This window comes from Podarcis filfolensis (genome assembly GCF_964270895.1).
Source record: "Podarcis filfolensis genome assembly, chromosome: 3".
Lineage (NCBI taxonomy): Eukaryota > Metazoa > Chordata > Lepidosauria > Squamata > Lacertidae > Podarcis > Podarcis filfolensis.
The window spans coordinates 42244922-42258194 of record NC_139606.1 but is presented as its reverse complement, the minus strand read 5'-3'; the positions used below and the strand labels follow the sequence as shown (position 1 = coordinate 42258194).

Here is a 13273-nt window from a genome sequence, read left to right as displayed (position 1 = left end):
TGAAATGGCTAGCAATTTTTTAACCCCCACATTGCCCCAAATGTCAAGGCCGCACTGTTTCCTGTCACACACATCCTTCTAGAGAGTCTTGGATACTTTTATGTCAATCTCCCATTCTCAGGCAGTCAACAATATGCACCACACAGACAATATCAGTCCAAAAGAATTGTTGTGTCTTGGAGGGTCCCATCCATCTGTCCCGGGGCCTAAAGGTTTATTTGTATCTTACCAGCAATTTGCCCTACTCTGCAGTTTTCTTCTCCCTCCTGTTTTAATTATGTGAACCCAACTAATGTGGATAGCTTGTGTGTGTTGCAAGAAAAGAAATCAGGGCTTTTTAAAAAACATATAAAATGTGCGATAAATTCCTCCCTGCTACCCTCATTAATCCACCCCCCCCAAAAAAAAAACATTTTAATGGTTGTTTCTAGAATATAATAGAACTGTGAGTCAGGTACTCCATTTCTCACCAGGTGGCCAGGCTAAAACTTCCACTTTGTGTGCTCTGTAGCTTTAAGAATGAGTGCCTAATACTGCAGGGGAAATTAATTTAAAATAATTTAAAATGTTTCCATATAAACACTGTGAACTTTGATAACAGATTTTAATTTTGTCTGGGATGCTTTCAAATGCACTTTTCAATAATAGAAATGATTTAAAAAAGTGGATTTGCAAGTCAATGCCAAATTTAATATCCCCAAATAATTATATACACAAATGGTGTTTTAATAATATCTCATTCACACAATATAGAGATGATTTGTAAAAATTTTGGCCATCAATATATATTTTAATAGTCATTTATTTTTTTAAAAAATCTTTGTTCTTCCACACTGGTGGGGGGAAAAAATTGATCAATACAAGTTAAAAACTGAATTACTGTAATGCTAATAAAAACCAAGCTTATATGGGCCTGGAGTATGCATCTTAATGTTACATATTAAACAGCATCTTGACAGCCAGCTTTGTCACAAAGAACTTTCACATACACTAGTACATTTGAAGCAGGAAGCTCAGCTGATATAATTTTTTAAAAGCTACTGAAATGTGTAAATTTGCAATACTTAAGCTCATGTTAAATACTTTTCTAGTAAAAGTCGCGGTTCAGAAATGAACATGAACCCAGCTGGTTTATTGCTATATAATAAGTCACCTAATGTATTTACATAAGAATTTAACCTACATTTTCCAAAAGGTTGAAACATGACTCAGCAAACAATTATCTGCTTTTGGTAATTCTTGATGCTGAGAATTAACACAACTACCCAACCCACAAACCCATCTGAGGAAAAGATAGTCTGTTGGGTAGTCCCAATTCAATAGTCATCTCAACTATGTGTTTTGGTCTTGTTGTAAAGGCTTCCCCATTCACTTCAATGAATGGGCCAGAGTTTTGTATTGAAGAAAAGAGAGCTGCCCTACTCTCAAGTAAGGTGAATGGGGGCTGGCCTTACTCTCAAGTGCATATGGCCTCTTGGGCCTATAATCCCATTTTTTAAGACAACCTTATTCATCTTTGGTGTGTTTAGCTCTTTTTAACCATTGTTTTCAAAACTTGAATTAGTAGTTGTCATTGTTGCCTCTTGTCAAAAGTAACATCACTTGATGCTGATGATTATATTTTTAAGGCACTGATTTGTTCAAAATAGTGACAGGTTAAAACAAATACACATCTAATAATCTCACTTTTGCATATCTTCTAAAACTGAATTTACAGGCATTAAATTGTACTCATATGGTTCCTTTCCCCCCACAAACAGAAGACATGCTACATTCATTAAGTTCCACTTTGCTATTTTAGAATTCAAGGAAAAGGAATTTGTGGGTTTTGCATATGATCTAAACTAGGCCAACTTGGCAGAGGCATTTCAATGTGAAGAGGTATTGTCTACAGTAATAAGGGTTATGGGAGAGCTTTGTTTCTTGTCTTATCCCAGTGTTTCACAATTGGATTCTCCCGCAGATACCGTGCAATAATGGACATGCAACCTGCGTAACAGGAAGAAAAGAAAACATACTGGAGCAGAACCCTGAGACAAGTAAATAAGTTGAAAACAAAACAATCACATAGTTTAATAGTACCAGTTAAAAGAGAAGACGCTTCTCCTTAAAAATGCAAGCAAACGGAAAGAGCCATTAGTTTCTGTTCCATAATATGAATGACTCAAATTTACCACAATTTAAAAACAATAAATACAGTAATACAATATGGGGCTTTAAGTGCACGTCATATCTACGGTCAATTTAAACAACTCAGTCGAAAAGAAATTCTGCTAAATGCTGTGTAAATGTTTTCAGCATATCAGAAAAATGCTGGTTTCAAGTTCAAATAAAGTCAGATGCAGGTCATTGTACGTTCAGCATTTATTTTTGCAGGTTCTTCACTTCATAGCACTGTCAGATACTAGAGCTGATCTTGCACCGGGTGCCATTAGCCCTGTGCACAATTGTCATTGTTCCCATGTATCCAGAGGCAAATCTGGGCATATTTGGCAGGAGTGATTCGAACGGCCACATTGTAATCCTGCTCTTCCCCATTGACATCCACCCACTGGTGACCAGAATAAATGGCAATAATTTTGCGCTTCCATTTCTTCTTGTTGGGCTCTTTAAGGCGAAGGTAGATCCCCGATCCAGTAGAGCCAGACTCGGCATCACAATACTGGTAGAAGAGATCGCTGGATTCCTCAGATACGCTGCAAAACCGATAGACCAGTTGGCCAGATCGGTCAGCATCATAGCCGGAAAAGTGGATCATGCTTCCAGGCATTGTTTTGCTAGCTGGGCTAATGCCCAGCTCCATGTATTTCTTCTTGTGAGGACGCTTGAGCTCCAGGACTGCGTAGTCGTAATCCACTGCAACATCTCCAGTTATGCCCCTCAGCCAGCCTTTGGGGATCTGTGTGCTTTTAACTCTGGTCCACTGGAAGGAAGGCTTACGCTCAGATTTCCTCTCATTCAACCCAGATGCCTTTTGTTTCCTGCCAGCTCTCTTGCTGGGACCTTGTTCCAGCTGTTTGGCATCTGTGTGGTGGTCCTCGACTTCTGACACTTCCCTCTTGCTCCTCTTGGCTCCCCTGCGTCTCTTGCCGTCCCCTTTGGATTTCAGCCTCAGCAACCCCACCCTCAGCTTCTTGCTGCCTTTGATGTAATCTGTGCCATCGTGCACACAGTGAGCAGCAGTGAGGACGTGCTTTGGTGAAATCAGGATGCCGCTGCAGCCCGTGGAGATCTTTACAGCGGTGTTGAAAGGGAAGTTGGTCAGGAAGCGCGTGTCGGAAATGCTGAACCTGCTGTCAGTGCCGTAGACCTGCCTCTTTCTCCGGGAGCGCACCTTGGTGGTGGTGTTTGCCACTGGGTCAAGATCTGCTCCCAAGACATTCACCTCAGTCAGGGTCCGTGTGCCGTTCTCAAAGACAGTCTCATAGGAGAGGAGCTCCTTCAAGTCTGACAGGCGTGGCACCGGGAGAGTCCTTTGGCATTCAATCCCACACACTCCACTCAGCTCCAATTTGGCATTTGCTTCAAATTTAGGAGCGTCGAGGAGGAAAGTTTTTTCTTTCACTATCTGTGGTACTTTTCTTAACTGCCAACTGAAATCTTGTTCTGCATCTATGCCATTCATGAGGCTCCAGACAGGAGTGGAAAACAGCAGTAACAGAAGAGCACGGTCCATTATGTCTCTTGGTTTTCTGTTAAAAACAAAACACAAGAAGTGTTTGTTTAAATGTTGTAGCGTCAGAGATGTTTCCATTTAAAGGATGACATAAGTATTATACTATTTTTGTAGCATGGTTAAGATATTTAAAAATAGCAACAGCACTCTTAGAAAGACAATAAACTGAATATGTAGGACAAGGTACTCAGACCACAATCATTATCTTTCTTTATTTATAGATCTTTGCAATTGTGTCCTGTATTTGATTATAGAAACATTTAACAATATTGTCATTAATTTGGCTATGAAAAGCCAGGAAGATTCATGAAAATATTTTTCTTTCTGTTCACTCTGCTTTTAACCACTTGACTTTGAAACTATGATAAATCGTTAAGTTCCTACACAGCTTAAATTCCAGCCCTGCTCCCACACACACAAAAAACAACCCTTTGCATGTTGCCTGAAAATGACAGATTAGGGACATCTATGCAGCTCCACACTGCATTTCTATCTACCTAAAGGCCAAACTAGATGAGATATTACTTGGAAGATCTGTCACAGTTATCTTAACTTCTAGGGATCAATGACATGCTTGATCTGTATGGCAAGGGGATGGGAATTGCTTCTCACAGGAATAAATACCCCTGTTAATAACCTTCACTTCCATCTGGCATGATTTTCAAGCAATGACTCCTTGATGCCTAACTTCCCTCATTTTATTTCCTTTCCTTTTTCTATGCTAGGCTGGAATCCTATTGTCACCTCCCTTTATAGACACACACTCATGGAGACCCTTCCTTCCTTCCTTTTTACATCACACCAACATTAATTACTTTCGGGTGTGAGGTCAAAAGCATTTATTTTCCACTAGGCCTTTAACTGAGCAGCACCGGCCAATATTGCTTTTAATTTTATCTGCTGTAACCCATCCCACAACTGTTTTATGGTGAAGGGCAGGATATATATTTTTAATGAATAGATGAATACCAAGGTATTTTCATGGACTAGAACAGAGGTGGACAACCTTTTTACCCCCTCTGAGGGCCATATGCAGCACTTTGACAGGCAAGTGGAACTGCTTGACAGTCTGTGGGGAAGGACTTAATTGGGGTGGGACGGGACACCAGCATCTTCTTTCAACCTTCTGTCCCGCCCACCCACACTTTAATCTGTCCCTTCCCCAGCTGCATTGGCAGTGCTGGAGAACACAAGCTTTAATGTGCATTCCCCAGCAATCCCAACGTAGCTAAAATAGTTGTTGCCACATTGCCTACCAGGATGGGAACAGTAATGGCTAGTCATCTGGGCAGTAGGGGAAAGTGGACAGGGTTCCCTGGCATTTTGTGGGCCTACAGAGAGCTGAATGGTGTTTCCCATAGGTGGACTAAGAACATCTCAAGATATAAATGAAAGATAGGTTGTTTTGTAATAAAGTATGCTACAGTACAGTGGTTAGTACATAAACTGGTGGCATGAAAGGATAACTGGGCCTAGAGGATATACTAATATTTACTATTGGTAGTGCCTAGAGTTGTCAACTTAAATGGGGTATTTATATCTTCACTGTTTCATTTGAGCTTGGAGCACTAGTAATTTGTGACGTAAAAGAAAAATCAAAGCATGTTTTTTAAAAAAACAACTTCCCTGACTGGGCATCTAAGTACCATTCTTATCACTAGCGATCAGATGAATAATCATTTGCAAGCCTGACCCAGGCATTCCAAGTAAGTTAACGAAGGAGAAACCCAAGGTATCCTGAAGTCAAGTAGCATTCTTAATAACTTAGAGCAAATCTACACATTATGCCCATGCCTGCTGAATGCCAGTGAACTGTGTAAATGGAACAAACATGGCTTTTTACAGGTTGAATTTGATGCATTACAGTATTAACAAATGCAGTGACTTCTGCCATTTGGAGAATGGAGCTTGCTTTCCTCTCCCACTTTATACATTCCTCTCCCACTTTATACATTCACCACTATGGAAGCCTCAGACATGTGTGGAAATGGCAGTACCTCTAATTATACTTTAAGAGTTAGGCATTTAAGGACATGCATCTGGTTAGACTCTATGGTTCAATATTCTAATTAAAGTGCAGATCAGGATAAAGAGCTCTCTTTTGTTGTTATTACATATACCAGAGTTCAAAAAGGGCTGAAGTCTACATTAAAGTTTTTTTAAAAATAATAATTTTTTTCAGAATTAAAGGCTAAAGAAAAGGTGAAAAAGATGTGGCTCAAGTTCTAAAAGAAAGAATAAGGAAGATAGTAGCTATTATTGAAATGTGGGTTTGATGATAGTTTAATTCTATGGGTTTTAAATTACCTGGACTATTTTCCTGGAATAGCAATACAATCCAGAAATGGTTTGTGTAGCTACAGCAGTTGGCAAAATCCAACTTCAAAACATATCTGTTAGTGCAGCAAGCCTAAGGATCTTGCTATGTGAATCGGGGTGCACACATGTCTTTATTTGATGGTAATCCACATGGCAAGACAGGCTTCTGCAGGTAGATCTCTTGTAGCAAGGACACAGCAGTCAGTTGTGAAGCAACTCAGCTTCCCTCCTCCCAGTCCGGTGGGTGGTGTTTAAATATTAGGCAGGGCAGGAGACCATTTTAACAAACAGCAGATCCCTTCCTGCCTTCTCTCCATGCCCTACTGAAGACTCCACTTCCAACAATGCCAGCAAGGAGGAAGTTGTGGGCAAAGAAAAATGCCTCTATCCCTCTATCCACAGGCACCAGGTCTAGGGGGCTCTGGGTGCCAGGGCAACCACAATGCAGGACTCCGACACAACTTCCGGTTTCTACCAGAAGTTGCATCAGAGCACTGACGCGACCTCCCAGACCACGTTGGAGGCCCTTCCAATTGCGTTGGAGGTCTTGCGAGGCTTCAGATGTGACCTCTGAGACCCCATGAGGCCTCAGAAGCATTGCTGATGTCGCAGGCGTCACTGGGCACCCATAACATGGGCCCCAAGTCAGCACCCCTGCCTATATCCTTGCCTTAAGCACTGAAGTCCAGCACCGAGGGCCTTCTGGCGGTTCCCTCACTGCGAGAAGCCAAGTTACAGAGAACCAGGCAGAGGGCCTTCTCCGTAGTGGCACCCGCCCTGTGGAACGCCCTCCCACCAGATGTCAAAGAGAACAACAACTACCAGACTTTTAGAAGACATCTGAAGGCAGCCCTGTTTAGGGAAGCTTTTAATGTTTGATGTATGACAGTATTTTAATATTCTTTTGGAAGCCGCCCAGAGTGGCTGGGGAAGCCCAGCCATATGGGCGGGGTATAAATAATAAATTATTATTATTATTATTATTATTATTATTATTATTATTATTATTATCTGCAGAAAATGACATGGAAAGGAGTGGGGATTTGAACTATGGTATACCAGTCCCTGTGGGACGTGGGTAGCGCTGTGGGTTAAACCACAGAGCCTAGGACTTGCTGATCAGAAGGTCGGCGGTTCAAATCCCCGCGACGGGGTGAGCTCCCACTGCTCGGTCCCAGCTCCAGCCCACCTAGCAGTTCAAAAGCACGTCAAAGTGCAAGTAGATAAATAGGTGCCGCTCCGGCGGGAAGATAAACAGCGTTTCCATGTCCTGCTTAGTCCTGCTGGCCACATGACCCAGAAGCTGTACGCCGGCTCCCTCGGCTAATAAAGCAAAATGAGTGCTGCAACCCCAGAGTCGGTCACGACTGGACCTAATGGTCAGGGGTCCCTTTACCTTTATACCAGTCCCTAGTCCAATGCTCCAACCACTGTTCTGCACTGGCTATAATCCTCACACAAACTGTACTCCAGAAGCAGCAGCAGGAACTTAAAGGTAAAAAAAGTAAAGGTCCCCTGCAGCATTGGGTGCTCCATCCAGCTGGAAGAGCAGCTAGGTCTGCACCATACACAACAGATTCAAACTTCTGAACTACCCCCAAGTTCTTCCTAATGAGGGTGATCCTATTTGATTGGGGTTGTTAATGGTTTATTTTCCCTTAGAAGGTTTTTATAGTAAAACAGGCTGAGTGTTGCAACTCTTTGAAACCAGCCCTGACACTGCCACAAAGACCACACCATCTTCTTGTATTGTGTTGCGGTCTGTTAAATATATATTCCCTGCTTACAGCAAACTCAGAAAGGTAACTTGCAATTAGCTTCTGGCTGTTTGGTACATGTGATTTAATGGAGACTCTTAGTGTTCCTCAGCTGCTCTAGCTGTAGCTTCTGCCTCCCTCTTTGGCCCTCCTGGGTTCTTCTTCCTTTGGCCCCAAGAATGGAAGGAAAAAGCACCCAGATCTTCCTCCTCATCATCATCCTGCTCAGCCTTGTCTCCCAGAAGCAAAGCCCTGAGCAGTGTCTTTCTTTGGCTCACACCCACACTTGCCATATCAAACAAGCACAATCTTTTGGAGAGTTATTTAGCTTCTTCCTGAACCTCCTAGACTTTGTGCTGCCATGGCAATGGGGCCAGAGCTCACCTTGCCACTCACTTGACTCTGGTTTGCAGGTAGGGTGATTATACGCCCCATTCCACCGAACACAGTCCTCTGTTTGGAAGGCTGCCAGGAGGATAGTCCTCTTTTTCATGGCATCATATGAAGGGCTGCCCAGCCCAAGCCCGGTTTAAAAATAAAGAACCATAAGAAGAGAGGCTGTTGGTCTTGAAGCTGGCCATCAACAGTTGGTACCTCGACAACAGACTGAGCTCATCTGGACATAGCCTTCCCCACTGTCTTCCCCCATATTTCCACTTAGTTTTCAGGCATTATTTCTAAATAAATTTCAATCTGTACATATCAATTTGCATGAGCATATGTTATGCAAATCTGCACCTGCTCTTTTTTTGGTCATGCCTTTCCTCTCTTTTGGCAGTGGCCACCATAAGTAGAGGAATGCACAGCTACTTAAAAGGGACCACACATGTATTCCTGCCCAATTGTGGGCGTTTTGATTTTGATAGTGAAGGATCTGGATCAGCCCCACATGAATGGACAGAGATATGCTATCAAAAGTTTTCCATGCTAGTAAATATTTAGTAGTTTATTATTAAAAAGTAATCATGGAACTTATTCTCCTTTGCAGTTCATCATCTGGAAACATTACAAGACGTCTACTTAAGGCAGATTGGGAATACATTAGAGATAAACTGAGAGCAGGCTGCTAGTGTTTAATTTAAGATTTTTAACTAGATTATAAATTTGACAGTGTCTCTTATATTTGCTTTTCAGCCTATTCTTACTGGTTTTGACCCCTCCTGAAGGCTGAGTTGACTAAGAACTAAAGTAAATAAATACTGCTTTTCTTCCTTTTAACTTTCCTTTCATATTTTTAAACATGCAAGTATGCTTGTGGTGCTGCCACCAGAGGGCAGAAAAATCTAGACATATCCAATAATAGACTTTATGAATTCCCTAGAAGGCTGAAACTTTTATTTTTTAGACTCTTACTGTACTTCATTTGAGTATACTATTACTGGAATATGGTATTCTCCTCCAGGGCAGCTTCTTGTCCCACATAGCTTGCTGTGTTGTTTTCTTTTAGGGGGCTACACTTCTTATTTTATATTTTGAAAAATGCTTAGCACACTTCAGACTATTCCCCCCCCCAATGAAAGTACCATCTTATTTTTTCAGAAACTTACTGTAATATTGTTATAGGATGGCAGCTGCCTCCCTTAGGATAGGTGTGAAAATCCCTTCATCTTAAAAAAATAAATATTTATATACTGCCTACTGTAATTGGCTATGGTGCTACCCTATTCCAAGATCTTTGGGGAATTTCTCTGTCATATTATATAAATTTGCTCAATACACAAGAGCTCAATACACAAAACACTTTACCTAGGTTTGCCCTTGGAAGATGGCATAAAGGTGTCGTGTTCTTTATAGCCACTCCAGTAGCCTAACTATACCTGATTCTCCTTTTATATTAGGGTACCTAATACTTGAAGGGACATGGGTGGTGCTGTGGGTTAAACCACAAGAGCCTAGGACTTGCCAATCAGAAGGTCGGCAGTTCGAATCCCCACAACGGGGTGAGCTCCCGTTCAGTGGCGTAGCGTGGGGGGTGCAGGGGGGGCCGGCTGCACCAGGCGCAACATCTGGGGGTTAGGGTTAGGGGCGCAAATCCACGGGTTAGGGGGCGCAAATCCACGGGTTAGGGGCGCAAATTACTTGCTTTGCCCCGGGTGCTGACAACCCACGCTACGCCACTGCTCCCGTTGCTCGGTCCCTGCTCCTGCCAACCTAGCAGTTTGAAAGCACCTCAAAGTGCAAGTAGATAAATAGGTACCGCTCTGGCGGGAAGGTAAACGGTGTTTCCGTGCGCTGCTCTGGTTCACCAGAAGCGGCTTAGTCATGCTGGCCACATGTCCTGGAAGCTGTATGCCAGCTCCCTCGGCCAATAAAGCGAGATGAGCGCCGCAACCCTAGAGTTGGCCACAACTGGACTTAATGGTCAGGGGTCCCTTTGCCTACCTAATACTTGAGTTTCCAGGTTACTGTGTTCCAACCCTTCCTTATAAGCCAGCTTCCTAGTTAATCCCTTAAATGAACCAAAATTTACATTCCATATTACAGCCCACTCTCTTAAAAGTACTGAGACTATACAATGGTCCAGAGTATTCATAATTCTAAGCCAACCTATGACTCAACAAGAACAAACAAGTATGCTGGTAACCAGAGTGAAAATCACAGTTTCTACACTCCTCCTCTAGTCCTGTGGTCACTGCACTACCCACCCAGACCTAAGCCAAGGTTTGGCTTGGTTATGTGTAAACTTGGGCCTGTGATAATATGGACTATAACCAAGGTTTGTTCTTGGATTACCACTTGCAGTTGAAGGTGACAAACCAGGTTCACATATAATACTTGTCCAAACACGACTCAGCTCTGTATAGCATGGTAGCAACAAGGCCAGAAGAGGAGCAAAGTGGCCGCAGACTTCTAGGTACCCACTTGCTTGCTCTTGGTTTGGGTTAGCGTTATGTGCAAACGAGGCTAAATTATTCTTTCTGCAAATTATCTTTGATGCCTACACTGCAAAACAACCTCAAAAGCACACCAAATAGGTGGCAAGAAGATTTTGGGTTGTAAGCACCAGAATTCTACTCAGTTACATATACGTAGCCTATGCACGAAGACACATTTTAGCACCCACAGTTATTTTAAGGAATCAGTAGAATGGTACCTGTCACCAGACAACCACTCTTTTGACAGGCTTATGCATATAGTACTGCTAAATTCATGGCATATTTTAGAGAGGAAGCATTAAACACTGAAGTCTGTACCAGAAGGTGTACTTTTTATAGTTTACAAGGTTATTTGCAGGGAATTCCTGGATCTTAAAAGCCTTCAAGAAAATTCAGTTACTTCCCTCCCTCCCCAACAACTTATGTTCCAAGTATAATAAGAGTGGTGAGTTTCCAAAACAGTGGCTCAAAAGCCACAGGAACTTTGTGCATGGGTCATCAGTGTCCAGTTATAAGCATATGCTACAGAGGCTGAAGGGGCAGGCATGGAAATTGCAACCAAACTCTCAGTTATGCAGTTGACAGGTGAGTCCCAAAGGAAGATGAATTTCCATTAGCAGACCCCTGAAAAAGTCTGAAACCACTGCAAGAAGAGAAAGAGTTGCTGTTGGCAAAGAAACTGTTATTTCTCTGTTTCTGGTGACGGCTTCATTACGTTCTTAAGGTTAGTGCTGTCAGCGCTAATCTCCTTACACTTTGCAATGTAAGAAGACCTGTGATGAAGTCTCTAAGGAGCATCCTTCATAGGTTACGAAGTAACTTTCTCTTCTAAATTCTTCCGCCTGCATCCACGGGAAGTAACATACAGCTGGGTAGTTGTTGAATTATTTACGATCCAAATGCTCATTTGTACATTATCTACTCATTTGTAGATCTTTATTATCAGCTCTATTACATAGAATAAAATATAGGAGACATATATAAAACATGCCACAACTGGACCCATTTTGAGGACTTCTTCAACTTTTGGAACACCATACTGTATAACCAAGTATTGGTACCTAAGCACGAAGCTTATAAAAATGACCTTGCAAGAAGACATAAATAGATAGAAATTGGCTTTAACAATTCATATAATTCATTCTGCTTAGTGTTCTTTGAACTTGCAGAAACCACAACTCATTCCAGCCAAACGCTCTAAGGGGATACACAGCCTCACATTTACTCTCTATTACAGACTAATCAAAATCCCTTTGTCATTTTTATTTAAGTGTAACCGCTCTTTAGGGTTTTCTCCCCCTCTTTCAGCTTCTCCATCTCTTTCTCCTGAGCTCATTTCATTTATTTAAACAAGGCTTCCGAGGCTGAAAATCAAATAAGTAACCTTAGTCAAGAGACTTTTGTGATTCCAACACACAGCTTGTCAGTGCTAGAAGCAGCAATCTGGATAAAATTAGTGTCAGTTTTCCAAAAAGGAAAGACATGGCTAGTTCTGTGGCTGGTTCTGCATTTAAAAGCTGGCTATTCCAGAGCAGCAAAATCGCTTGCAAGGACAAAGTTGCACAGTAGACGCTTAAATCAAGGCTTTTTGGCTGTCAACTGCGCAAAATGTAGCTATTGATAAAAATTAGTGTCTCTCTCTTTACATATGCATAAACCCTACTTAGGAGCACATGCAATATATACAGCTCCCAGGCTTCCCCCTGCTGCAGTCTAAGTGCAAACTTTTAAATTCCTGCTCACCCTCCTCACCATCGCCCTCTTAGGAGTCACAGAGCGATGCTCTCCGTTCCTAGAATGCTGTCCAGCAGCATCCGCTGAACATAAAGGATTGATGTCTAGCTCAGAGCGGCAACTCATTTGGGCAAGCTAGCACTGCCATGAAGCGCAACTCTGATGAGTCTTTGAAACGTCCCTATTAATTTGCTGGAGGGTGGAGGGAGCTTTTAAATGAACAGTTTGCTCCTGGGCATATTGACTAGAATTCGATGACACACCGAAGAAAGTGTGCATGGATGGGGCTGCAGCATCATTTGCTGATGTGCAATTTCATGATATTCCCCGAAGATCTGGATTCCCCCACCCCACCCCTTTTATTAAATATTGCTTCCCGACCTTTTAGCTAAGATCAAGTGTAGTATATCCATTTCACCATTGGCTCCAACAAAACCAAGAACTCATTCATCGTTAGTATCAACACAGAGAGACCATCCACACAAACGCAGCCCCAGAAGGTGTGCCAGTGCCAACGCGTTTAATCCGAAGCGAAATCCCTTTCGGCTCAGCGGGGCTTCCCTCCCTGCCAGGTGTCGCTTTGGGGATTCCACACAGGAGGAACCGCTAACCTCGCCTTTCAGGTGCTGCAAAGAGCAACACGCCCTTGAAACGAAGCCCGGGCCATCGCCATACCTCACGCGACTGCTGCCCCGCTCGCCAAGCCTCTTGCCACGACGGTGCTCTTCGCGAGCCAAACCTGGAGCGACCCTCTTCTGGAAGCCCAAAGCAGAAAGCCAAGACGCCCAGGAAGCTGGAAAGGACTTTCAGCCCTCAACGGAGGCAGCAGCAGCAGCAGCCTCTCAGCTTTGGACGAGGCTCCTGACTGCAGGCGGCGGAGAGGGAGCCGCCAGGGTCTTTCCCTGCCGGGT

The 13273-nt window shown here is 42.9% G+C and overlaps 1 protein-coding gene across 5 annotated transcripts in view; it reads right to left on the bottom strand.

Moving 5' to 3' along the window:
• Positions 1 to 784: 784 nt before the first annotated feature.
• The window catches only part of PRSS35 (serine protease 35), a 152821-nt gene continuing 140332 nt past the window's right edge, over positions 785 to 13273 (bottom strand). For 4 of the 5 annotated variants that reach the window (XM_083608245.1, XM_083608244.1, XM_083608242.1 and 1 more), the window contains one exon: positions 785 to 3692. In XM_083608245.1, coding sequence (XP_083464371.1) covers positions 2432 to 3676 — 1245 coding nt within the window. In that variant the 5' untranslated portion in view covers positions 3677 to 3692 and the 3' untranslated portion in view covers positions 785 to 2431. Of the gene's footprint in view, positions 3693 to 13037; positions 13262 to 13273 lie in introns of those variants that run through there. The other variant, XM_083608243.1, reaches the window with a different exon arrangement.